Raw genomic sequence first — 27,934 nt, 5'->3', positions numbered from 1 at the left:
TTTTGATGTGTAAATGTAGCTGAAGCAGGAGCCCCAGCATTGGTTGTCCATGTTACCCCAATTAGGACCACCAGCGCAGTTTTTGCGGCTGACCAAAGTCACAGTACTCCCTTCCTGTCCCTGACCCAGTACACTCCTTATTTCCCCCCTTCCCTTTCCTGAGCTTATCCAATCACCCCACTCAATTCCCTGGACCCCCTGACCTAGGAGGTTTTCCTAAATTTTTCCTTTTTCCCCTTTTTTTTGGTTTTAATTTAACTGTCACTTTATGCCAAGCCTTGGAGACTATGAAGACTACCAAGGTGCTATCTCTAAATGTGCAAGGGTTAAATATCCCAGAGAAGTGTACAGCAGTACTAGCAAGATTGTACAGCCTGAAAGCTCAAATAGCCTTCTTGCAGGTAACACATTTCAAAGAGGGTAATATTCCTTCCCTACGAAACTGGCACTACCTTATTGGGTACTATTCCTGTGCTCCGAATGTTAAAAAGAGGGGGGAATCAATTTTGATCTCCTTCTCCATTCCATGGAAGTGGAGTGACATTTATAGAGACAGCGAGGGCCGTTACTTGTGTGTGATAGGGGAGCAGGCAGTTACTCTAGCCACTATCTACATGCCTCCAACTAACCAAGAACCCTTTCTAAAAGTTTTCTTGGAGCTACTTGAGGAATTCAGAGAGGGTACTCTGGTGTTTGGGAGAGATTTTAATTTTACCCCAGAGCCATCACTAGATTCATCTAGGGATGGCTCGGGTAGAATACCCAGTGGGGGTAAAAGAATCAAAAAGTGTTGCTTAACCACCAACTTTTGGATGCTTGGCAGATCCTTAATCCCCATAAAAGAGATTACACGTTTTTCTCTCACCCCCACCAGACCTACTCCAGAATTGACGATTTCTGGATTCGTCAAGTTGATTTGCATAAAGTTAAAGGGTGCACGATCAGGGAAATGTTTCTCTTTGACCATTCACCAGTGATTCTAAAGGTTCAATTTATGCATGAAAGGCCCACATTTTGGAACTGGAAGTTAAATGAAAATCTCTTGAAAGATTAAGTAGGGATTAAAGAAACTGAATGGGGAATTACATAGCTATTTTGACATAAACAACACACAGGATAGTAGTTCTATAATTGCGTGGGAAACATACAAGACTGTCATTTGAGGTAATTTTATCAAACACGGAGCAAGACCCAAAAGAGCTAAGCACCAGGAAATCCTCAACCTCCTTCACAGTATTAGGGAGCTTGAAAAGGTGCATAAACGTAACCCAAAGGCTGATTTCCCCGAGAATCCAGTTATCATCGCTATGTTTCACTAAGGCTACCTTAGCGAAATGCAGAAGATCCTACTATGAATATGGGAACAAGTGTAGCTGCACCTTAGTGAGGGGCCTTTGGGGGCAAAGAAAGCATGTACTTTTGTCCCTTTAATTGTGGATCAGATAGGGACTAAGAAATATCAGGTGCAGGACATTGTGGAAAAGTTTAACAGGTATTATATGTCTCTGTATATTATTAATGCCTCGGCTCCTGTTTTCCAATCAGCCTCTGTGGTAACTGAAGTAAAGAGTATCTGGCTTGGGTTAAGATGCCCACACTTTCACCTAGTGATAGTGGAGTTTTGGAATCGACAATCAGTATTAATTTTGAAAGCAACAAACCCCAGGCCTGACGGTTACTCTTTGGCATACTACAAAAAATTTAAGGAGATATTGGTGCCTCAAATGTTGCCTCATTCAACGCTATTATAGGAGGGGTAACCTTATAACCTTACACCCAGATTCCCTGAGGGCACACATCACAGTGATCCCGAAGGAGGGAAAGGACCTGGCCAACTGCTCCAGGTATAGACTCATATCCCTACTCAACCAAGACCTAAAACTGTTCACAATACTTATGACAATGAGTCTACAGGGGTCATCAGAAAATTGATTCATACAGACCAGGTGGGATTTGTACTGTTGAAAGAAGCCAGGGATAACACTACGAAGGCACTTAACTGGATCCAGCTGGCCTCCAGGTACTCTTCGCCTGTCTTCCTGCTATCTACGGATGCCGAGAGGCATTTAACAGAGTGAACTGGACAATTATGGACCAGACCCTTCTGCATATTGGGCTGAAAATGTTAGCCTGGATTAGATCCGTCTATTCTTGCCCCTCAGCGGCGATCAGGGTAAATGGCACCCTCTCAGAGTATTTCCCCATACCAAACAGCACCCGTCAGGGATGTCCCCTTTTACCACTTAGATTTTTTTTGACACTAGAACCTCTGTTAGGGTCCATAAGGGACAACTCATATATCACAGGTCTCAGCTTGGGTAAGAAAGTGTACAAAATTGCAGCATTTGCGGATGATCTACTGTTCAATACAGTTACTTCACTCCCAACTCTTATGAAGGAATTGACTACTTATGGTTCCCTTGCAAAATTCAAAATTAGCTATAGTAAATTAGAGGCATTGAATATATTGTTACCCCAAGGGCAAAAGAAGCAATTGAGAAAAAAATATTCTTTTAAGTGGGCCTTGGGTGGTCTGCTCTTTTTGGGAGTCTTCCTGGCCAGAGATTTGTCAGACATTTTCAATTTGAATTTCCTGCCTGTTTTTCAACGGATAAAATCAGACCTGCTGAAGTGGAGGTCACTGACTGTTACTTGGTTTGACAGAATACAAGTGATTAAATTGAATGTGCTACCAAGGTTCCTATATTTGATTCAGGTCCTTCTTCAAGAACATAAATACGGCACTGTTCCGGTTTATTTGGGGAGATCGAAAGCCTAGATTGAACCACAATTTATTATTCCTAATAATATATCTAAGACAGTAGGTGGTCCAGGAGTCCCTAATTTACATAAATAATATATGGCGCTCATTTGGTAAGGACAGTGGACTGAGCTAGAAATGGCTCTTCCAAGCAATGGGTGGAGCTGAAGCAGTTGGCCGGCACCATCACCTTCGCCACTCTAGCCGGTTCTAGACAACCCAGCATTTGTACCAAGTGAGGAAGATCCATATTTTATTCACCTTAAGAGAATTGGGTTTCTATAGGCCAGTGATTTTTTTACACAATGGCTTATGGCTAGGAATATGGGATTTGGCAAGTCAAGTGGCACATTTCTTACACTCTTTACCACAGTGCGCTGGGTGTACAAGGCCACTTACTCCTTTCAACCTATTTACACAGGGGCGGGTACAGATAGGCATATTCTCTTGATTTTGTATGCAATGGTCAACTCCCCACCTAACAATAACCCTCCTTCGTACTTGTTATTCTGGGAAAGCAAGTTGAATATTTCTCTAAATATGGATCAAAAACAGAAAGTGATTTGGCTAACACATCACACATCGGTTAGCAGTAGATTCCAAGAACCTAACTACAAAATCCTCACCAGATGGTATCGCACCCCTGTTCAGTTACATAGTTTCTACCCGTTGGTATCTAATCGATGCTGGCAGTTTGATGTGGGAGTAGGTACGCTATTCTATATCTTTTGGCCTTGCCTGGTCTTACGACCCTTTTGGAGTAAGGTCAAGGAGATTATACAAAGATTTACAGATTATTAGTGCCTGATGACCCCTCTTTTTCTGATCCAACATACTTTCCTCTCCTTCAGATTTCACAAGACCGTGGTAGTGAGTCACCTGCTGAATGCAGCGAAACTTTGTATCCCGTTAAACTGGAGGTCTAATCTTTCTTCTTCTGTTTCACAATGGTTTAAAATTGTTAATGATATTATGTTAATGGAATATTTGACGGCTAGTCTTCACGATAGTGCTGAAAAATGTAAATGTACCTGGTTCTATTGGAAGGAATGTCTGTGCTCACAGGATTTTGTAAGATGTATGTCCTCAGGTTGATAGTGTCCTGTCCCCTTTACTTTGCTGACCTTGTCATATATACAATAGGCTAAAAATAATGATTGTAATAACTTTTCAACTGTAAGGTTATTTTTACAGTGTTCAATGACATCTCTTCTGTACAGACTTTTACTGCATTGCACCAACTTTATGTACGCACTATTTGTAACCCTTGACAATGATATGCTCTTTTTGCATTTTTTTTAATGTTTTGTATGTTTGTTACCCTTTTCTTTTTCTACAAAATAAAAACAGATTATAAAAAAAAAAAAAAAAAAACAGCAGCAGAGATTAGTGGTGCAGGAAGCAAGAAATGTATTTAGTTCTTTCTTTATAGGGAGTCCCTATTTGTGCATTCCTATTTTAGTAACAAAATCACTTTAACAACCGGATCAACACAAAGACTAAAAATTATTTCCAAAATAGTTCAATAATGGCAGTCAGCATAGCTCTCAGGTTTCTTAAGGAAGTACTTTCTCATTGACCCTCTGAATTCTGTCTGCAGGGAATTACGGAGATGTGTGTGAACTGAGCTGGCTTTTTTTTAGCAAAGCTTCATTTTTCCTGAATAGCATTACTGGCTCACATACTTGCAGAAAATTTGCACCATAAACAAAAATGGGAATTCACAGATATAAATTAGTTTGTTTTCTGTATGGGAGATGCCAGTATATAATTACAAATCTAAAAAAAAAAATAGTTTGCCTACCTTTAGAGTTCGAGTTGGGGCCCAGCCCGTTCCATCTATGGAGTGCTCTCTCAGTAGACTGAATTTAAAATAAAACAAAGATAACAATTGTATTTTATTACAGAGTTCTGCAGTTCTGGTAATTACTGTAATATATCTCGCACAAAAACAAAATAAAGGATGCCATTTTATGCTACAATAAAGTATGTGTAAACCAGATAATTAAAAATCTAATTAAACGGTTATCACTTTAAATCACCTTCATCTTCACAAAAAAGAAAAAAAACCTAGTAATCCTGCTAGGAAGAACCCTTGTTCAGACATTTCCTGTTCCAGTTGTGCTCCTTCATTATCACTCTGTTCCACATACATCACAAAGGCAGCCCTGAGAGATGTCCTGCTGCCACCTCTGGAATGAATGCATTGAAACAGGAAGTGGCTGATGAATTAAGTTCTAGTTTTCACAGACATTATTTTAAAATTCTTTAAAATGCCATAACAGCTTTTTAGTATATAAGTGTTTATAAGGTGTTTTGAATAAGGCCATGTGGTAGAAATGTACAATAAGAGAAAACATCCAGAAAAATCCCCAACATAAATGGTCACATAAATGGTCATATATGCCTATAAATGCACCATTTATTTCAATTGGGGTGTTGCAAGGGATCCTGAGTGTTTGAAAGCACTTTTGAAGCATCTGTGCGTGTCTGTAAGTGCTGGGCAGTTTAATAACCCAAATGAAATACTTTAAAGAAAACACCACCAGCAAAAAAGTATTTAAGCAATTGGTAATAATACATAGTTTTAAAAAGCACTAACTGTTTTATTTTAATATATCTGCGTTTGAAAACAGCTTAACATGGCAGATGTCCGAAAACCCAAAGGAAACATGGTGAGAAAAATTTAGAGGATGCAAAAGCTAACCTAAGAGGCTGAACCTATACAAGAATAATATATAAGCTCTAATAGTTGCATCAGCGCTTTCAGGTCATGATTCAAATTACTTCAAGTGGAATTTGCACTTCAATCAAGTGTCCCACCTCTTGCTAGAAACACATTAAATTATAATAAAAAAAAAAATCAGTGGAGTGAAAATTAGCTACTATACACCACAGTACAAACCTCAGAATGTTATTATAAAAAATTCTTGGTTTATACTCAGATCACACTAGTAGATGGTGACATGTCCTCATGTAATGTAACAAACTCTAGCAGTTGGAGACATGAAACATAAGTTTGGATACAAGCTTAGGATGAGGACACAGTAATATCTACTAACCGCCAAAAACCAAGCACAAAAGATCATTTAAGAGGAATATATGGGCTACTAAACATTTCATGGGATCCTGTTTAAAGGAAGCCGATTTTTTTTTTACCAAGGAGAAGGGGAACATACTAAAGATGTAGGCCTTGCCATCGTAGCGAAAGGTTTGTTTAGGACACACACAAAGACAGCAGATGTGTGGACACATTAGAGGGGAAACCTCTAATACCACAATTTTTGGCCAAATGCCAAGTCAATCTGTCAAGCAAATCTCAACCTCTCCACCACCCACGTGGTGTAAGAGAAAAATCTCTGGCTCAGTTTACTCCTCATGACAAGTGGCAATGGTAACTGTTACATTTATGGTAGGATAAACTGCAAAAATCCATGAATAATGTGTAAAGTAAATTTTATGTTTGCAAGGGTATTCTGATACTTACGTGTACAATTAAGGACTACAAGCAAAATAAAGGAATATTACAATACCACAAACCTAAGTAAGCTGTAAACACACAAATGTGTATTTCTTCCCTGCAAAACCCCTAAGTATTTCTAATAAACCAGAACATTAAATAATAATGTAACAGTAATTAAACGGTCACAAAACCCCAAACTAGAAAATCCTGGAAAACTATTACCTAGAGGAACTTTTGAACGTTGATTTAAATACCAGTATCCCATAGAGTTCCACATTTAGTGGAACATTAGTCTCCATTTAAAAAACTGATAAAAACAATTACACTAGAATGTCCTAAAAACATTTTATTTTTTTTTGACAGAGCTGACATCATAACTGATAAGATTTGTTCAGCCAATTTTAATAGGGTAGCTGAAGCGAAAACTGAAAATCCATTGCTGAAATACAGCTTAGAAGGGAGTCTTTACACATTGCTGGATCTTGAAAAAAAAGGGATATTCATAAAAAATTGTAGAATTTAGCAGACATAAATTATGTTAAGATACACTTCAGATTTACTGGCTTGTCATACTTTTTGCCTTTTTCAGGAACCTTTTTTTTAAACCTGTGTGTTGTCCATTTGTAGAGATTTTAAATTTTTCCTCCCTGATAATCTGACAAAGATTTACCTTTGTGGTTGTCAAATTTTTTCAGGTTTGAGGGTCAGACCTTGAAAGGAAGATGACACTCGGGACACAAATAGAATTTTTGAAATGGAAACTTTATGGAAATGGATAAGGGGAACTATGTAGGTAACCTGGGCTAAAATGGTAACACTGACTGTACAACAAAGTGCAGAGCACATTTGTTGCAGGGTATAATTTTAAACTTGGGAAACATATAACTAGTTGATATTTTTAGGTATATTTAACAGTGTAAAGAAGTTCATTGTACAGGTTTACATATGTAACTATCTGCCTACAGTTCCATATTAATCAAATGCAGAACACAAAAACAACTTGGCCTACTATTTAAATAATTTCAGCCTGAAATCAGCAGTAAGTCAGCAATTGACTTACACACAATTACTTGACCAAAAGTTGGCATTTATACACCAATAACATGGTGTATACATTTTTTTTTATAAACCAATTTAAAAAAAAACAAAAACAAAAAAAAAAAACAGCAAGTACGTCACTTAAGAAAAAAGCTATTTGTATAGATTTTAGTATGTATTTGTATAGATTTTAGGAGGTGGTTTTCCTAATTACTTTATTCTGGCAAGAAAAAAACATTATGAGCAATCAATAGGTTGCAACCTATTCCTGCTCGGCTGACTGTTTTAGCATCAAGATCTGTGTCAGCAAAAAATGTGCAAGAAAAAAAAATGCATAAACATTTCAGAGACACAAGGGCAGCAGGTAATCATTTGCAATAAAAAAACAAAAGCAACTTCTCACCTTAGACAGATCTCGCCTGTCTCTGTGATGTTCGGATGCCAGATCCGCGTTAAACACTTCACTTTTGGAGGCTGCACACAAAGCAGAAATGAATTAATGTTACAATGGGATGAATCAAGTGAGACAAACATTTCAGCACACCAGGAGGTTCTCTGCATGTAGCGAAAGCTACAATATTTCAAATAGATGACAATTATTTGTACTGGAAAATACTGTCTCTGACATGTTTCACAGGCTTGCTCCTGACAGTTTTTTGGGAAGTGATCTGCTCTGGACAATTTCTGGCAAGTGCTGAGAAAAATGACATAGTCACAGGTGAGTGGAGGTGTGTGAAATTCAGATTTCCTGCCAATAAAAATAACAATCTCTTTGTGATTTTACACAAGAGTTTGATTAATGGAAGTTATGATATAAACAGATGTAACTGTCATGTGACCTTGTCCCAGAAGACCTAAATGTGTACAGGGAGGTTTATATAGTGACCTGTATCTTTCTTTTAGCTTTATTATAGTATTAGTTTAGGGATTAAACTAACCAAACCAAATCAAAATATTTCCCATAAATAGCATTTTGCACATGCTAGAACACTGGAAATTTGTTTTTATTTAGGGAATCATTTGAAGGGGTTCGTATTACATTTGGTTTTCATTGTTACCTGTGTCCTGGTTATTGAGATTTGCTTAATATGTGGTCAGTAGGAGAAAAAAAAATCTCTCCAATACTATATGGATGGAAGGTTCATGGTATTTCCACTTTAGATCCTGAACACAAAGCACTGGGCATCATCAGAAAACCTGCAACAGGTTTTTACTCTTCTCAACCAGCACATAAAAAGTTTTAGTAACACTTATCTATATGCAAACATTTTAGGAAAATAAGAGGGCTAGTATGAAAACCAAAACTTCACCCCATCGATTTACAATCAAAAAAAGAAAAATACATTGTATATATCCAAATTAGAAGACTGTTGACACATAACTACAAGTTGTTTATGTCTTCTTGAGTAGCATAAATGCTTTCTCCTATTAACCATAACGATCTCTGAAAGTATTCCGCAAAATTGAACTAAATAACAGCCAAATAAAACCATCATTAGAAAATATTGTCCCTTAAAAAAATGTTTTTGGAAGGTTTGAAGGTTTTGCACTTTGCACTAACATAAAAAGTTGCATTACTGACCAATGGCTTGTACTCCAGCAAGCCTATAGAGAATACAGTTGAGTTTTTTTTTTTTTATAAAATACGGTTGACATTTTTCACCAAGTACTTCATTGTAAAATGCTATTTAAAAAAATGTTCTTAGTTGGGGGGATGCATGTGGAAAACACTACCTGCCTCCACCAACCAAAGAGATGACTAGGGGAAAGGGGGAACTCAGTGTGAAAACCGTGACAATCAACAGAACTTTACCTGAAGTATATGTCATCTTTCATCATTCCAAAAATACCTGTTGATGTACCATAGATGCAGTCCTGTTGTGAGCTGGTAACACAGGGACATATTGTAGACTGAGGGGACTCAGTCATGGCCACTTTTCTTTGTACTAAACTACTCATGCCCACTTTACAATTTCCACACATGTATTTCAAAGGGTTAAAATAAAACCCATTTAACGGTATATTTACTAGACAAAAAAGGAACAGATACAATGGCTATTTATTGTTGAGGACACAAACGGAGTTGAAAAAGAACCTATTTTTTGCACTTCTTCCACAAGTAAGTTAGCGCTTTATAAATCCTGTATAAAAATATATATATAATAAAAGGCTGTGCTATGCTAACACTTGCAAACAAATGTTGGTAGTATAATAAATCGCTCCACTTTCCCAGACAACTACCTTAGTTGTATGGGGACGAGTGATGCTATGAAATGACAAGGTGTCCAGTTACTGAGCCGTTAATAAACTCCTAGATTTTACACAAATATGATTTAATTTCAATTAATTTTTTCAGCACATCATGCCTAAAATCCACAGACCACTGTGTAAAAAGGCTCCCTAAAGACCTGCAAGATATTATTCTCTAAAGTCACTAATACCAACATAATTTCCTATATAAGTGGACCTCTGGAATTCTTTTCCATACCACCATTAAGATCCCTGCCTCTTGGGCTTTTGAAAAAATTTTATTCTCTGCCCCATTGGATGTGGTCTGCCTCAAAGTGAAAGGGCAAAGGCAAAATCTGCATTACAAATCAGGATAGTTTACAGTGATTGCAGCAACATTTTTTTTACTTTTATTGTCCTACCTTTATAATTTTTGCTATTTTTTTTGGGTTATTTGAGGTTACTTTTTAGAAAACGCCTTTTCTGTCTGCAAACCATGTTTTCATATAACTAGAATTTAAAACATAGAGGATCTTACTTAAATAAAAATGTACTCCCATAAAAAGTTAGGCATTGCAAGATGACCCAGATAATAGTTGAAATTTATTCCAAAGGTTGCTGTAGGACAAACCTCTATGAATAAAGTATTCTTGTGCTGGCCCTGAAAGATAGAATTCTTATACTTACTGTGAACGCTATCCTTTCTGAGTTCAGTAATAGTGAGTTATCGCTATCGTTTCTGAGTTCAAGACATAATGATCAAGTAAATTATAGTAGCTGTGGGTCAAATCACTATCTGCATAAAAGGTGCATGAAGAAAGAGTAGCCAAGGGGCGAGTGTTAAAAAGAAATTGTATTTTGACTTATTAATATGAAATAATGCCTGACTACAATGACACAGTGTGCACTATACAGCTAATACAAATACTTAACAAGAAACATAAGGTTAGAAAATGCTGCCCTAAACAAGTTATGGTAAGCAAAAAATATCAGCTTTCTTGATTCACTTTTGTGGGAAAAGTTAACCAACAAAAAGTCTCTGGGCCCTGAAAAGCTTTAAATTATTTATGAAAATATGTTAGGGTGATTCAATGCAATCAGACATTGTCATGCTTGCATAAAATAAACTCTCTTGTTAACATGATACCATTTAACTTCCTCTAAATGAATGCATTTATAGCATCAATTTAGATTTGGGGAGTGACAGAATATACCTCGTACAGTAAGCTCAAGTAACAGGAGAGTGGGATGTACACAGATGATGTCATACCAAAAAGAACAGACAGAGTATTCTCATCAAGGATCCCCTGTGAAGTACTTTACCCTAAAGTGGCCACAATCAGCTCCAGACTCACCTGCACCCACATATAGTCAGGACATCCAAGTCTTTAGTATGCACATAATGCAGTTAAGGTTCTTTGTATATATTGGGTCAGCACAGATGTTGTTGCATAAACAAGGCCTTTTAACAGCTACATTGATCAAACCTATTTTTAACATCCAGTCTTCGATAGGTAAATGGGAGCCAACAGTTGGACCACCAACAAATTAGGGTGCATGGGACTATGAACTATAGCGATAACATTACTGAAGGTCACAGATTTATTATTTGCTTTTGGCTTTCAACACCTGATCTATACTTGTTCTAACTCAGTGTCTTATAATACTGAAGGCATTGGATTAGCTTGACAGTCAGGCACTCTTTTTTTATTTATTTTTAGAGGAGGAGGTAAGCAAAGGCAGATCACATATTACTCACCATAAAGTATTGGGTGTTATATTTTTTTAATTTCTCAATTTGGGGTGAATGACACTATTTGATGGTGTAGTTATTTGAGACTTGACTCTAGAAAGGAAAATAAATTGAATGCTATAACATAGGAACAGTCAAATTCTACCGGGATTGATTTAAATGCACCCCTGACGTTCAGTGAACAATAGCTGCCACCAGCGAAAATGAGTAGACACGTAAAGCTAAGCACTTGTAATTGCTGAATAATAAACAGGAACCTTCCAGCTGTCCCACAGCTGCTCATCTCAGCATCCTTCAAATGACAGCAAAGGGTTGTAACCCCAAAGGAATCCTGTTTCAAAGAACAAAATTAATTTCATTAAAAAAGTGTTTGGTTAAATTCGATGGAAGTACATTTACTAGGGCAAAGGGTCAAAATAGAATATGAGATTAAGCAGAACATGAACCTGTGTGCAACAAAGACATTCTACATAGGAAGTCAGAAAACAGCAGCTGCATATAGAGGAAGAATATGTGATACAGTAGCCAGCAGATCCATACAATAACTATTTCTAGTATTTTTTAGAGACCTCTATTTGAAACTATTTTTCAGTGACATCTTTATCTCTTTACGAGGCAGACATCATGCTTTCCTTAGAAGAGTTTTAGGAGGATTATTAAAAGATGTAAAACCTTGAAAAGAGGGAACAACATAGAAGTAGAAGAAGTAGTTTAAAAAAATAAATCTCAGAGGTAAAAGTGTCATTTTTGACCAGAAACAAAAACAAGATGCTTTTTTGCAGTACTACACATCAGGTGGCTAGAGCGAGTTGACATTTTCTCACATATGTTAATATAGTACATTATTTTTTCCTAAGATTACAAGAGAAATATATTTAAAGTAATAGCATATACAATTGCTACACAAGCTATTTTGTCATTTTCATGTTATTAAAAATGACCTTTTAATTTCAAATCTGCAGCAATTTTTTTAAACATTTCTCGAAAAATGGATGCAATACATATTGTTTCATCAATTTACTAAAAGTCTACATGAATATAGAAGTCAGTTTAGACATCATCTGAAATAGGATGTGTTATCAAAAAACCCAGAGTTGTTAAATATTTATAAAGAAATGCAGACAATGCAGCTTTCCTGAATACTAAAAGTGTGCTAGGTATTTATAAAGGTCCAGACTCTACTATTCAGAAACCTTTTTTGCAAATGACATGATGAAAAAACAGCCATTTCTTTCAAGCAGAAAAAATATAGTAAAGGTTGTCATAAGAGGGGATATTTTTTTTCCCCCTCAACCAAAATAGTTTTACATAGTATAGTTACACTAAACAGTTTAGTGAAGCACAAGGGCTTTTTATAGGGTATAGAACACATTTTATCTTTATACACTTGGCAGTTTCAGTAATTTTTGTGGTGACACTATGCAGCCACAGCCCTGGCCTGTAAAATTTTCTTTACAAACACAACAAAATGCATGGGTCCTTTGCAATGTAGTGCGGATGTAGTATGGATCTGTTGGCTATTGTACTGTACATTTAGATCGATACTCCATGTAAAGCCAGCCCAAAAAAAGCTTTTTGGGGAAAAAGTGAAATTGGATTGCTATTTTGAATAGATGCTCAAACCATGCCATTTATTTTCTAAGCTAAGACCACCTTTCAGCATGTATTTACATCTAAGTGCACATTAATATACCGGGCATTTCATGACTATTCTTTAGGTATGCCTTAGGGAAAATATATGCAATAAAAGTGCTGGGCACAATGCTGTTGTTAGATGTACTAAAGAGGCTTTAAATAAATAATAAACCTTTTTATCTAACATAAGACAGGATAGTCAAAAGATCAATATTAAACTGTATTTATAAAACATCAACATTTTACACAGCACTGTACATTAAATGGGGGTTGCAAATGACAGACAATTACAAACAATGAGACAGAAGAAGAGGACTCTACCAAAAAGAGTTTACAATCAAAGATGATCTAATAACTTTCTATTGTATAAACAACTAAAAAAATAAATAAATAAATACCTCACATGATTCTTTTTCCAAGTGTTATAATATTAAAAGGTACCAATACAAATTACATTAAATGTAAACAGGCACTTACTGTTGTTCTAGCTTTAATATTTACATGGATTGATTATGTCTGGGAAATGATGAGTTGGACACATCACCGTTGAGAACCATGACATATAGTAGTTAGCTTTGCTTAAACGCAGTCAACTACAAATCTGACCACCAAGGATTAGGACATTCAACCTTTTATAGGCGAATCAATTCCGGATATCAGGTAAAGAACTTGCCTGTACAGTGAGCAAATATGTAGTGTGAATACGTAGATATGTATATGTGTGTATTATAGGTACATATACATACACATATAACTTGACAGTTAATATTTGAACAATTACTTACAGTAACGTCTTAGGGATATACAAAAGTTCAGAGTATACTTTAAGAGTAAAGCAACAACTTATCTCAGAAATCCTCCCCTCTTCGTGTCAATGTACGTAGATTTTGATGTACTTTACTTAAGATCCATTTGTTCATCTAACTTAGATTATTTATTCTTCATTTGAAGATACTAGACATAGTTACACTTTTAATTGAAACAGTGGTAGGGTCTGTAGCATCTACTGAACTATACAATTGAATATAACTTAAATTGTTTAATGTATTTTTGTATTTCCAAAACTATCTAGATTGCACCCTAAAAAGCACCCAGTCACCCCTGAGGGAGCCCATTCAAGGCGAAACGCATGGGGTGTAAAGACGCAGGTGTTTGCAATTGTTTACAAAATGGATGTGATACTGTGATGTTTGTCAGTCCCAGATTAATAGAATTAGTTGGGATTTGCCTAGAACTAATTGGGACGGATCTCTTACTAAAAATGTGTGCTGTGTTATTTCTTATCTTTTTATGTTTACGATTAGTTGTGATTTATACTGCGATTATTTACTATTTACTTATAATATAGTTTTGCCCAAAAACCCTTCTTTGTTCTTTTTGTTTTCTTATATATTGATCATTCGATAAGAGTTGGCAACAATTATTATCCTAATACATATGTTATTTATGAGATTTCACTATCATTATTATTAGTTTTTTGTTCATTTTTAAATATAGCATGAAAATGCAAAAACTAATTACCTGATATACAAAAAAGAAAAATGAAATCAGATAAATATCTACCACAGGATCTTGTGTATAGAAAACCAGATTACCAATGTTAAAACCCAGAACTATCCATCTGTCATTATCATAGGTTAGATATGAAAGAGAGAAATGAAATGTTTTTTCCTTAGTACTATGAGTATTTGAGTAATAAAGAATTGTACAAATGTTGGCAATATTTTAGCAGGTTGAAACCACTGCATTAAAAAGTCTTTCACAAAATGATGGCATGGGACGCAACACAAGTAAGCTCCTGCCCATCCTATAATGAAGGCTTAATGAACCATAAAGGTTAAGTTATTAATGCATGCCATTGGGGTCTCTCATCTTGCAGCTTAAATGAGATGCCCTTATCCTTGAAAGTGAAGCAGGAAATGCAGTGACAGCATCTGTGAACCGTACAGCACTAGGAAATGAAAAAGACCTTCGCTGTGCATTTCACAGAACAACAAAGGAAAACGGATGGCTCATTTATATCCTGCAAGCAGCAGCCACCAGACTTATCTTTAGAGGTAACAAGGGAATATCTGTAGGCTCTTCTATAAAAACTTGAAGAGGCCAGCACAGAATGTCAAATTAAAGAAAGAACTCAACTGTGGTTTTTAACAAATACTTCTTAAAAAATGTTCAAGAAAGCCTATCACAATATTCTCCAGCATCATTAAGTTTGAAGAAATGTTAAATATGTAATTTGAAATGTTCAAAGCAAAAACACATATGAATAAAATAAAATATTAATCTTGTGCTCTGGTTTACAGGCTTTTCATATAACTATACTAAACATTCAAGGTATATGATATTTTTGCATGTGTGTGTGTCTCTATATATTTGTTTTTTTAGGATCTGTTGGACATAAAAATGTAGCTCTATGCTCATATGGACAAAGAAGATATCTCCTGTAATTGTACTTCTGCTGTGTCAATGAATCCTCTGACTATGGCTACCTACACACGAGCAATAATTATCATTGGAAACGAACGATTAACAACTGATCGTCCGATAATCGTTAAAAAAAAAGTGATGAACAACGACTGGATAATGACGCAGATGAACGAAGAATGTCGCTGGAAACAAATGACTGTCCCCTCGGATCGGCGACAATCATTCGCTATCTATTGTGTGTACGGTTTTTCAGTGTTTGTGGATTGTTCTGTGATACACTTTCTCCTGTACACCTCACTTCCTGCATCATTCAAACGATCGTATCTAGTGTGTGTACATTATTGGTGGATAATAATCGCGAATAAACCTTGATTAGTCGTTATTCGTTCGTTTTCCAATGATAATTATTGCACGTGTGTAAGTTGCCTATGTCTCGGCAGAGACTTACTAACTATAAAGACCAACTGCAGCCTTCCACACACTATGAAGTATAAGCACTGGACAATGACTTTTGATATATTCTGGGATGTTATCTGATCCTCTTCCTTCCAATACTGTTACAATAATTATCTCATGTACTGAGTTATGTTAAACTTTTTCTTGGTCGAGCCCTGTTAGTTGATTTGCCCAGACTGTATAGCTGACATGTTGAACTGTAATTAGTGTTTGGGGGGGCAGTCACTTTTCTCACATATGGCTCACTCTATGTTGACAGATGTGTTACAGAAGACAGCTCCTTCTCCATTTTTGTACCACCCCATTCTCTTCTCACTGCTTATGGTACACTGTAAGGAGGGCATAGTTATATTTCATTGTTTGCATTCACTGGATGAAGCAGAACAAGGATTTGAAGTTATAGTCCTATCAGAGAACCCAGGAAAAATGTGGTGAGAAGTTGGGTAGAAATGGCTGGCTTTCTTGCCTCCTGTTGCCTTTTGTCTATTGTTTGCTCTTTCCTAAATTTTGCTTGCACCTTGTGTGCTATAATGTGATGTAATGTTTCTGGAGCTTTTTAGGATGGGAAATGTGTGGGATGGCAGTCCAAACCTCAGCTGTTTTCTTTGTTCACTCTTACCTGGACGGCTGGATTTTGCATGGTTATGCCACTGATCTTGACCAAGTTTTAGATGGTAATTCCCTCTCTTTAATAAATAGTTTGGTTTTAACTGGGTTTTTTATATGTCTATTCTTCATTCTAAGTTACTCCAAGCTCAATTTATTACAAATCCTTTAAACGGTGTTTAGTTTAGTACTAACATGTAAAAAGTTGCGTCTGTGTGTTTACAACATACAATAATCACACTGCAGTAGAAGAATGAGTGGACTGCATGTCTGAGATTACATCTAAGCATCAAATTTACGGTTTGCTATTACATGCAGTCTAGGTGGACTGTGCTCTTTTAGATCCCCTGAAAAGCAGTCTTACATAAACAAATGCACAGATAGGGTAGCGTAGTATTATATGTTGTAAAATTGACAGTGTATATACTACTGGGCAATAATACAGAATTATAGCACTATATAGCACAGAGAAGAATAAGTAGCTTAATATTACCTAAACCAGGCAAAGGCACAAACATGTCTATTACTATGAAAATGACAAATTGTGAAGTGCCTCTGGGTGCAGAAAAAGATGTGAATGTGCAATATATCAAATGCTGCAAAATTAATTGGTGCTATAAAAGGAGAAAGCGTGAAATATATTTGCTAATATTTACCACATATTTAAAAAATGGAACTAATAAAAAAGTTCAAGGTCTGTAAAAAAATAATAATTTAAAGTACATTAATTTTCATATAGCTTTACATAAAACAGTAGAGTTAAAGGACAACCTAACACAATTAGTGATCAGGAACAGCTGACTATTCATCGGACTCCTTATTGCAGTAACACATTTAACACAATCAGCCTGATTTACTAAAGCTTTCCTGACTGGAGAAGATACACTTTCATGGGTGATCCAACAAACCTGGAATGGATCTGTTCCAGGATTGAAAACATTTGCCAAAACTTAGCAAATGATTTTAAGAAATCTTTTCCAGGTTTCATGGATCACACAGGTTCACTCTTGATAGTCTATGCTCTCCAGTCTTGGAGAACTTTAATAAATCAAGCTTAATGGTTTGGTTTTTTACATGTGCTGTACAATTTTAATTAAGAGGAAAAAGTTTTTAAGAATATGTAATAGTTAAAACCCATCAGATTTGTTTTCACATTAATTTCAGGATATATCTTTTGAAGTAGCAAAGTGAAATGTATAATGGGAACATCAAGCAATAAAAATCGAACTAAGGTTCTAACCTTTCCTAACTGGCCTGCAGAAAAAGGTAATGCCATGGTGTCCCCATCAGAAAGATGTTCCTCGCTTGTTTAGTAATAACACCAAGACTAGGTGTGAAAATTTTCTTACATGAGGCCACCGACAGTGGAAAATATGCTACTAATCATACCATATCCAGGTACCAACAATAGAAAATAAGAGAAATCAAACCCCCACAAATGAAAAAAATCTTTTTGTATATAGCTATAAATGCCACATCCCTGATAGCACATTGAGTAAAGAAAAGATCAAGGAAGTTCAGAAAATGATGGGATTTTCTTAGGGCACAAACATCTGTATTCAAGGTAAAAAGTTAAAAGAAAATCCCATCTTTTTCTGAACTTCTCTTTACTTCATACCATATCCAAGATTAAAATGTTTGAAAGATTGATGTCTGAAAGATCTAAACAGATTGAATGTATCCTACATTGTATCTTCAGCATTTTTTCAGTTTTAGATAAGAGTGGTGAAAAAAAAATTGATGTTTAAACAGCATATTTTCCCTTCCATGGTCCCCCCCCCCTACGCCTCATTAACATGGTAATAAAACAAAACAATGACATAAAAAAAAAAAAACGGACTGGGGTATAATTATTCCCTGTTGTATCTAAAATGAAGAAAACAAATGGCTTCAGATCTAATTTATCAGAGCTTGATCACATACATTAAAAAATAAAAAAAAAATAAAAACTAATTGCGGTCATTACAAGGAAACAAATGGAATGTCGTTTAAATCATTGCACATTTAAAAAAAAAAGTTGAACCGAGCATTTTGTTTTTGCTTTCTACATTTTTAAACTGAAGGCAAGGCAGGTCAAACACAGACTTTTATTGTCTGTGTTTTATTGTATTATTTGCAATTCAAATGCATTTGTTTATGTTTGCAGAAAACTGCGCAGTGAACCTGTTGGCCACAGCTTAGCAGCGGAATTTGCAACCTTAACGTACAGAAGGAATAAAATTGATTGGCTCACAATCACTTAAAGTGGAAAAAAAATTACTTTACCTAAAAGGGTAGACAACCCTTTTATTTACAGTAAAAATTGTATTTTCTTTTTTTAAGAAAAGGAAAAGTGCAGCACCTCCCTTTCGCTGCAGCGATCAAGACAGAATGGGAGCACAAAGCCTACCGGGATACCTACATCATGCATCCCAGGAGGCTCTTGGCTGCTCCTTCTGGTTATGCCCTGATCTTGATACCGAGATGACGCAGGAAACCTCCCGACGGATCTGCTAGATTGAAGGTGTGTTTTGTTTTGTTTTTTAATTTAGTTCATGTTAAATGCAAAAGATTCAATACCATAAACCTTGCTGTTTTCCTATAAGAAAACAAAAAAAAGCTAAAGGAGAAAACATTTTTTCAACATAGACAAAATTATAAAAACATAAATATTTAACATGGTCAGTGTTTATGGATTCTTCTAAAAGCTTTAGTTCTACATACAGTTTTTAAATATTTTAAAAAGCATGGTGAAGGATAAAAATTAGGAACAATAGCACAGCATAAAACTTGGTGCATGGTAAACAAAGGGTTAGTTAGCGAGTTATAGCAAGAGTGGATGGAGAGGTATAATCATGGCTAATTTAAAGAGAGTAGGAGTGCTTCACTGTAGATTGTAACCTATTTAGAGAGTGACACTGAGTTCTGGAGACATATAAATATGTAATTTTAGTAAGTGAACAAATTGATGTGGACATGGCATAATAAACTTAAATTCCACCTCCTTTCTGTGCTGGCAGACGTGTTGGCTGTGCAAAGTACAAGCTGGCATAGCATATGCTACGTTTATTGCAAAGAAATGTATTATAATGGAATTAAAAATAAAACAGAAGAGTTGTTTCATCCACAGCATATTCATCATAAAGCTATTGCCTACCATTTCTAAACAGGTACAGATGGTGCAAATAGGGAACCCTTAGTAGAATGAAGCAGTAATTGCCAAGGACCATAATATCTTGCCACACAAAGCTGGTCAGGATGCCAAACACCTAATATATTATTGCTAAACACAATCAACCAAATCATATAATGAGATACCCTGCACATTCAGTGACTGCCAACTATTCTAAAGTTTCTGCTTGCAGTAACAAGACAGAAGAAAAAAAGTTACCCTCTAAATGCTGACCTCACCAATTTAATATGCCAATCGCCTGGAAGTAATATTGATTTTCTGGATTTACTCTAAACTATTTAAAAAAAAAAGTTGAACCGAGCATTTTGTTTTTGCTTTCTACATTTTTAAACTGCAGGCAAGGCAGGTCAAACACAGACTTTTATTGTCTGTGTTTTATTGTATTATTTGCAATTCAAATGCATTTGTTTATGTTTGCAGAAAACTGCGCAGTGAACCTGTTGGCCCTGTCCTATCCATTAAAAGGTCCTTTATAATCTGGTTTGCCAAAAAAGGAAGGGGGCAAAAACCACCTTCCCTTTAGACAAAAAAACAGACACCACACTAAAGCAAAAACGAAATTGGTGCAATTTAACTTTTTCCTTTGCAGATGTATCAGAACCAAAAAACCCAACAGCTTAAGCTACGTACACACTTCCAATTATTGTCGGAAAACGAACGACGAACGTTCCTGCACGATATACACGAACGATCGTATAGCACCGATCCTGCACATAGAGGTAACGACACGATCGTTCGTAGATATTGTACACACAATAGATACGATCGTTTAAGCGATAGAGGAACTATGTGCACGACAGGAAAGTGAACGGACGCTCGTTCATCACGCATGCTCTGAACATGGACGATCAACGAACGACCGTACACACGAACGATGTTCAACGATCGTCGTCCAATCCGATCCGCCGGTCCGGTCGTTCGTTTCCAGCGACTTTCCTCGTTCGTCGGCGTCGTTGGTTACTTTTTTACGAACGATTTTTTGCCCAATCGATCGTTCGTCGTTCAATTGGAACGATAAAAATTGGAAGTGTGTACGCACCTTAAGTAGCGGAATTTGCAACCTAAAAGTACAGAAGGAATAAAATTGATTGGCTCACAATCACTTAAAGTGGAAAAAAAATAAAACAGAAGAGTTGTTTCATCCACAGCATATTCATCATAAAGCTATTGCCTACCATTTCTAAACAGGTACAGATGGTGCAAATAGGGAACCCTTAGTAGAATGATGCAGTAATTGCCAAGGACCATAATATCTGGCCACACAAAGCTGGTCAGGATGCCAAACACCTAATATATTCTTGCTAAACACAATCAACCAAATCATATAATGAGATACCCTGCACATTCAGTGACTGCCAACTATTCTAAAGTTTCTGCTTGCAGTAACAAGACAGAAGAAAAAAAGTTACCCTCTAAATGCTGACCTCACCAATTTAATATGCCTATTGCCTGGAAGTAATACTGATTTTCTGGATTTACTCTAAACTACAAGCAATTAGCTAAATACATACACTGAAATACAAATATGAGAGATGCATTACATTTCAAGGGAATTGTATTTATGTCAATTCGTTCCTATGATTTACACAGCTTTGCCCTGATGCACAGCCCTTTCTAGGAAGGAGGGGACCTGATCTATCTTTCTTTGCGGCATTACTTTTACCATCAGAATTTCACCCTACACTAAATTTTTGACTGGACAGTGAAATGAGAAGCAGAACATAAAGGAGCTCATCATAATCCTTCCTGTACAGTGGCAACTCTGACTGGCTCCTTGTACCGCTCCTCCTTTCCAGGACTGCTATATAGACTGCATAGTAGGCGGCAAAAGGCTAATACAAAGTCAAATTCAGGTACTTCTACTGCTTACATTTAAATACTACAATTGTTGATATAATAATTCCACATCTTTTAACTGACACAGAACAAGCAAAAAATTAATTAAAATGTAGTACTTAGAGTCAGTGAATCAAAATTACTAAAGCAGAGGAAAAGCAGTACAGCTAGGCTAGTAGAGTTTCCATTACAAGCACTCAGCTTTTTGGTAACTCAAGCTTTGGCAGCTGTAAGATTTAGCAAACAGCTGTTCATTTTAGGCATCAATTTTGTCTAACTATTCCATAAATTAAGTCTATTTAAATGTTTTGGATGCAGAGCCATCTGTTTAAGGGTCGCTGGGACACTGCACTGAATTACTGCTAACACATGAAACTGAAATGAATGCTTGTTTGCATACTATGCAATCTAAGTCTTTTTGGAAGTGTTGGAACGTGCTCAGGCTGATGTGTGTGATGATTAATAATGTGCAGCTTGTGCATTACACATTTATGATTAATACCTAGAAAATGTCAAATGCACTGGCATCTCATGCAAGTGGATTCTGAAAAACATCTACTACCTATGGTTCTGTCAGTTGTGAATTACAGAACTGGGGATGACGACATGCTTGAAGGCATTACATACACAAGTGTCAAACACCACTACAGTAAATTTAATAACATTTTGAAAGAAGGTATTGGAAAGTAAACAACGACATGACTGATGGGCAGGGATAAGCAATTTACACAAACATTTACTTTAAATGGGCATGTTTATTTTTTTTACTTATTTCTATTCAAATAAAGTATATGTTCTTGCAAAATGCATAATAAAATCCTTTAAAATAGAAAGCTACACATAAAAAGTACACGTAGCACGTCTGTGGACTACATGCAGAATTTTCCATGTTTTATCCTTTTACCCAGTAGATAATGAAAAATAGCTGTCAATTTTCAGGACTTCCAGGGCGAAGTTACCAAAGTAAGGTGCATCTTACCTATTCACCTCCCTGTGCTTGGGGAGCAAGACCAATGTCCTGAATGTACAACAGGGAAAGGGAAATCTGTCAAGGGTGCCTTGTCTCACTTTTTGTTTGCCCAAACAACCCCAGAGCCCGTGCTTATTTGTTTGGTTGCAAGGATAATGGTAGCCATTCAAGCTGCACCTCCAGAGTATGTGAAGAGGAATCCTAAAGCTTTGGATCCATCAAACCCCCTAAGACTTGGTTGTCAAGACCTTAGACCCGCAGTTAAGTGCCAATGTTGTACTTTACTGTCTGATCTGTTATAATAGTGGAACAATTTAGATTTCTTAAAAAGCTTGACACCACACCTGTCTTTGGCAGCAGGAGTTTTTCTCCTTTGATTAGGAGAATGTATTAAATGGTATATAGCTCAACATTCCTCACCTATAGTATACGTTATCTTTTCTGGAACATGTAATGCTATCTGGATGTGATGTGTCTCAATATTAATCTACTTATATTTCCCATTAACTTAAGACATTTAAAACAGATTGGAGTAGAATCTTTATTAGCTTTAACATGGATAAGTTTGTGGGGAACCAGCCTCCAGTACACAGATGCAAGTCTCAAAGGTTAAGTCTAAAGAGGCTGGTAAATCAGATTCTGCCGTTTCACCTACTACACCGTTCTCTCCTCTCCAGACAAATCCTCAGAATTAACCTTCAATGGTCTTTTTTTGCCATCTGTAAGGATGACATTATTCCTACTGTTGAGCAATATAATCATCATTCTTTCCACTGACCCCAAGCTAATGTACAATGGCTCTGGAACTAGTAATCATAGCAGGGGTACCCTGAAACTCTGGTTGTGTCTTAAATAACACACATATAAATACATAAATAAATTACTGATAATGGGGTAAGAAATAATTGTTTAGAGCTCATATCCTCTGCTGATTATGTAAATAAATTATAAGGCAGGTCACCACATAACTAGTCTTGTAGGTGTACATAGAAGATACTGACAAAATGTTGGTATCCCAGTATAGGAGTTTTATTTAACTTATGTTTTAGATAAAATACCATTTTCTCATGTTCTCCTGGCAACATGTATAAAAGCAGTTCACACAAAGCCAGTACAATACATTATAAAACCCTGCATGGAGAATGATAACAGCGATTAGTTTCAAGACCTACAGAAAGTCCTTAATTTTCCTGAGCTCTTCACAAATACACATCACAAATACATCAAAGGTAACTCATATGGCACTTAACCATAACCTAAAAAGAACAAGGGCACTGCTCTGGAGCAACAACAAAAGTAGGATGAGAAAATAGATTACAGTAGATTAAAGAACAGCCTGTGAATTCATCCCTGCTTAAAATTTGCTCTCCTACACCTGACTTCTTGTGTTTGTGCGATGTCTATTGATTTTCCCTCTGTCTATCTGAAATGTCTACAAATTGCCATAAAAATGCACAGCAGGAGCAAAAGCAAAATATTTCTAGTTTTGTTGTTACTGACTTGTTACAGAAGAAATATGATTTTTTTTCTGTTAATATATGGAAAACACGTTAGGTGATATTATGTCCAATGCTGTCAGACCTCTTGGCTGTTCTTTTTCGGTAAGCTTTAAGCTTGTTTTCTTACTTCTGCTCATTGTATTAGTCTGCAGAAAATTAAACTTTGAATGAGAAATGCACATTAGGTGACTTCACAAGGGACAGGGCAGAGGATTCTATAAAATCAAATTATAGGTAAGAGCAGCCTAAAACGTCACTTTGCCCAATCAGTCAAGAAAAAATAAAATGGCACATACAAAAATAAATGAAAGACACAAGCACACTCGTGATAACGTTATGCAAAAAAACAGGGTTACAGTTAAAGGTTTAAAGTTTGTGAACCTCAATACTTTTCTATCCAGCCATGAACTTTAAAATCTAGTTTTTGCTGAGCAGTGACGCAGTTGAAATCTGTTATCTGTATTACCAATAAAAACTACAATAATATAATGGCACATTACAAGTCTTAGGAGGCCTAACATATCCGAATGAAAAGATTCAATGGTGATAAGAACCTGTTATTTAAAGAAAACCTTTATGTGCTGCTAAACTGCATCAATGTATTCATCCAAATAACACAAATTTCTAAGTATGGGGCAAAGGTAAACACTCCTACAATGTGATGCACAGGGCCTGAGTACCATCATTTTTAATGTGGGTGGGGTGTCTGAAAAATCAGGCTCTACATGGGATTATTACTTGAAAAAATGCTAAACCCCAGGTACAGGTATTAGGTAAAAAAAAGTGACTAAAAAGACCTTAACTGTTTTAGGGTGCAGCGTTAAAATATCTAAGGTAGACAGTTGTCAATAAATTACCCTTTGTAAAGCACAAACTGCAGAATAAGAAAGTTTGGAAGTAGAACAAAGAATGCACTTCAGGCCCAACAATGAAGTGGGAACAGTTTCATTTTTGTAATATTGGCAGGAATTGGAAATAGCTTTCCAAAGCGATTAACAGGAGAAAAAAAAAAAAAGATGTGAATCAACATGTCAAGGAAAGGTATTTTTTCAAATTCATGGGTCAAGTCAGAAGGGATTCTTTTGGGTGATAAAAGCACATTTAAAAAAGGAAGTGTTATTTGAAAACTTGTCAGAATTGATGTAAATAAACATAAAGCACTTTCGTAAAGTACTGAGAGTAGAAATCTAAAACATTTAAGTACATTTACCTATTTGTAGCATAGGGATAGCTAATTCCTAATTTACCGAAAAGTACTTGGGTTTCTTTAAAAATATACTTTTTAAAGACCCTGACACTTTGCTTATTCCGGGCATTGTAATAATGTTTATACATGGTTTCTCAAGGGATTTATACTTTCTCAGCTTTGGTCTCTAACCTCAATGCCACTAAAGCATTTCCGCCAATCTAAAATCCTGTGATGACTGTGTCAGAGTTTAGATGGGATGTCATTACAGCACCCCTTCCATTACATAGTATTTGGGTCTAGTGACTATAAAGCGGATGCCTAGGGACTACACAACCTCTACGAAACCTGTAGCATTATTGAGGGCTCTAGCAGTATGAGAATGCAGCAAAAAAGAATGGCTGGATAGGTATACGTCCGTGGAATTTGGAGGGGGGTGACATACTATCAGTTTGTCATAAATGGTGAAAGTGTCTATAAATTGTCACTTTCTCTTGGTAGATCCCTAAAAACGTGGCTTACAAGTGTTCACTTCTATTTAAAGTTGATAGTAGCAGGCTTCACTGCTACAAGATGGTCAAAAAAATGCTCCAATTGCATTGGTGGTGAAAAGTAAGAATGCATCACTTACATATAACTATAATGTTCTTTACTGGCAGTGGTTTTCTATTGGAGAGATGGGAGAAGACCTTCCACTGGTCCCAAGTCAATAGCTCAGCTTTGAGACATACTTTGGCACAACTATCCAGTTAAAAAGGCTGTAGTAAAGTTTGCCTGACAGAAAGCACTGGCCTTCCTCATCTTAGACTAATTCTTGCTGTAAAGCAAGTTACTGGAATTCATTTAGACTTTATACAATAGGTAAATAATAACTACCAGACACATTATAAATTGTAAATGAGTTGACCCGTTCAGTGCATTCTATTAATAATCAAAGGCACAGTAATGTTGGTAGTACAGTAAGGTCACCAAATTCATCATGGGGTGCACGTTTTTTCATGAGCTGAAAATGATTAAGGCGTGACAAGAATAAAAGTAAATGCATATGAAAGCTTACATTCTATTTGTGTGTTGCTGTTTCTTGCAAACAGATTCACAATAATAATATTTAGTCTCTAAACTAATTATTATGTTAAGCTATGTGGCAGCTTTAGATACAAACAGCACAGTGTGGATTTCTCAGGTCTTCTACATGACCCTGCTGGAACATTTTTTAAACATATATCTTAACAATCCCTATAGCAATGGAAAAGTTGAGTCCACTTCTGTCGCATACAAATAGTTTTCATAGTGTCTCAAATAGCAGAGATGATCTAATTCCCAAATTATCAGTGTCATGCAGATTTACATGGCCTTTTCTATTTTGGTTCTGTTTTCTTAACCTTTTGAACAAGGTTGGGGATGGGTGGATTGGCACCAACTACTTAGGCATAGTTGGTGGAGGCAGCACTGTGGGAATGCAGAGTCTCTGAAAGATTGCTTTTTCTATCTAGAGATGGGTAACAACCCTGTATTTGTTTTGCTACCACAAAGCTAAACTTTTCAGCATGTAAGTTAGCCAAAGGCTGGAAGGTTGGGCTCATTGACACACTTACCACCATGTTATAAGCTTCTGGAACCTCAATTTCGAATTGGAACTTGCCACCTTGGTAATAACTCTCATCTGTAAAAGTGTATAAAAAAAAATTAATGGATGCATTCATGTTTTGTTGCAAACTGTACAATTGTCATAAAGAGAGCATTCATCCATGTAATACAGCCTAACGTGCACATTTCTCTAATGTTTGTGAACAATAAGCATATCACATCAAGTAGAACTTATCCAGCTTTATGTTCCACTCATAACTAATTAAGCGGTGAGGGATAGCAGCTCCTGGGCTGCTTCCATCGCTGCTGCTTCAATTAATCACTTTATTGGCATCTGCGGTTTAAAATGAAATGCAGGAGACATATTTAGAAACATGGGATTAGCTGCTGTTAACTTCGAACAACGGACAAAACTGCTATTCTTAGGAGCAGGACTGCGTATAGTGTGTTTCACAGCTTATGATATCGGCCATTCATGAGCTGGTCTTACCCCAAGACAGTCAGATGTAGCTGCATGTGTTGAACTGATGGATGCCTTTGCTCTGCTCCCTTGCTCTGCAGTAATATTGCCACATATATGTCCAATAAATTAAAACTGACCCCAATCAAACATATACTTATAATTAGTACTTATACTACTTGGTACGCTAGCATAATCCAAATATGCCTGAAATGTATTTATGCGACGACAAATAGTGGGGCACTGCAAATACAAACATATGTGACTTATAGTTTTGCACACCACCAGCAATGTGCTACCCTATAATGCAGAGCCTGGGATGGGCTATGGCTTTTTGTATACAGCCCACTCTTTTTCTCATTTTTTTTATCTGTCTTATCAGTAGAAGTGTATGAACAGGGGATAAATATCTTCTAGGGGACTAGCAATAAGATAGCATATTCAAAAGTAAAGGTGCAATACATTTAGGCCAATAAAAAAAAAAAAAATTAAGATTTTTCTTTCTATTGCTGTGAAAGCTCTAAATTTTGGATGCCACTGTGTTTTTTATAGAAAACAAAAAACAAATCTTCTGAGATCACTCCACAATAGTAATTTGTAAAACTGCTTTATGTATACAGTTAAAATACATTATTTTTATTACACAATATTTATTTGGAGCAATCATATTACCCAAGGCTTTACAAAGTCCACAGTCATGTCACTAGTTGTCCCTCAAAGGGGCTCACAAGCTCATGTCCTTATCATAGTCATAGAATATTTTTTTTTTTTTTGAGGGAAAGCGGATTAATCTAACTGCATGTTTTTTTTTGTGGATGTGAGAAAAAAGGGAGTAAGCGGAGAAAACCCATGCAGA

At 36.2% G+C, this 27,934-nt stretch overlaps 1 protein-coding gene across 3 annotated transcripts in view; it reads right to left on the bottom strand.

Moving 5' to 3' along the window:
* UBE2F (ubiquitin conjugating enzyme E2 F (putative)) overlaps positions 1-27,934 on the bottom strand; it is a 132,332-nt gene that overhangs the window by 41,895 nt on the left and 62,503 nt on the right. For all 3 annotated transcript variants that reach the window (XM_072418526.1, XM_072418525.1, XM_072418524.1), the window contains exons 5-7: positions 26,627-26,694; positions 7,666-7,736; positions 4,566-4,623 (exon numbers count right to left, since the gene is read on the bottom strand). In XM_072418526.1, the coding sequence (XP_072274627.1) occupies positions 4,566-4,623; positions 7,666-7,736; positions 26,627-26,694 (197 nt within the window). The remainder of the gene's footprint in view (positions 1-4,565; positions 4,624-7,665; positions 7,737-26,626; positions 26,695-27,934) is intronic.

This window comes from Pyxicephalus adspersus, chromosome 7, assembly GCF_032062135.1.
Source record: "Pyxicephalus adspersus chromosome 7, UCB_Pads_2.0, whole genome shotgun sequence".
In the NCBI taxonomy this organism is placed as follows: domain Eukaryota; kingdom Metazoa; phylum Chordata; class Amphibia; order Anura; family Pyxicephalidae; genus Pyxicephalus; species Pyxicephalus adspersus.
This window is presented reverse-complemented; position numbering and strand designations above follow the sequence as displayed.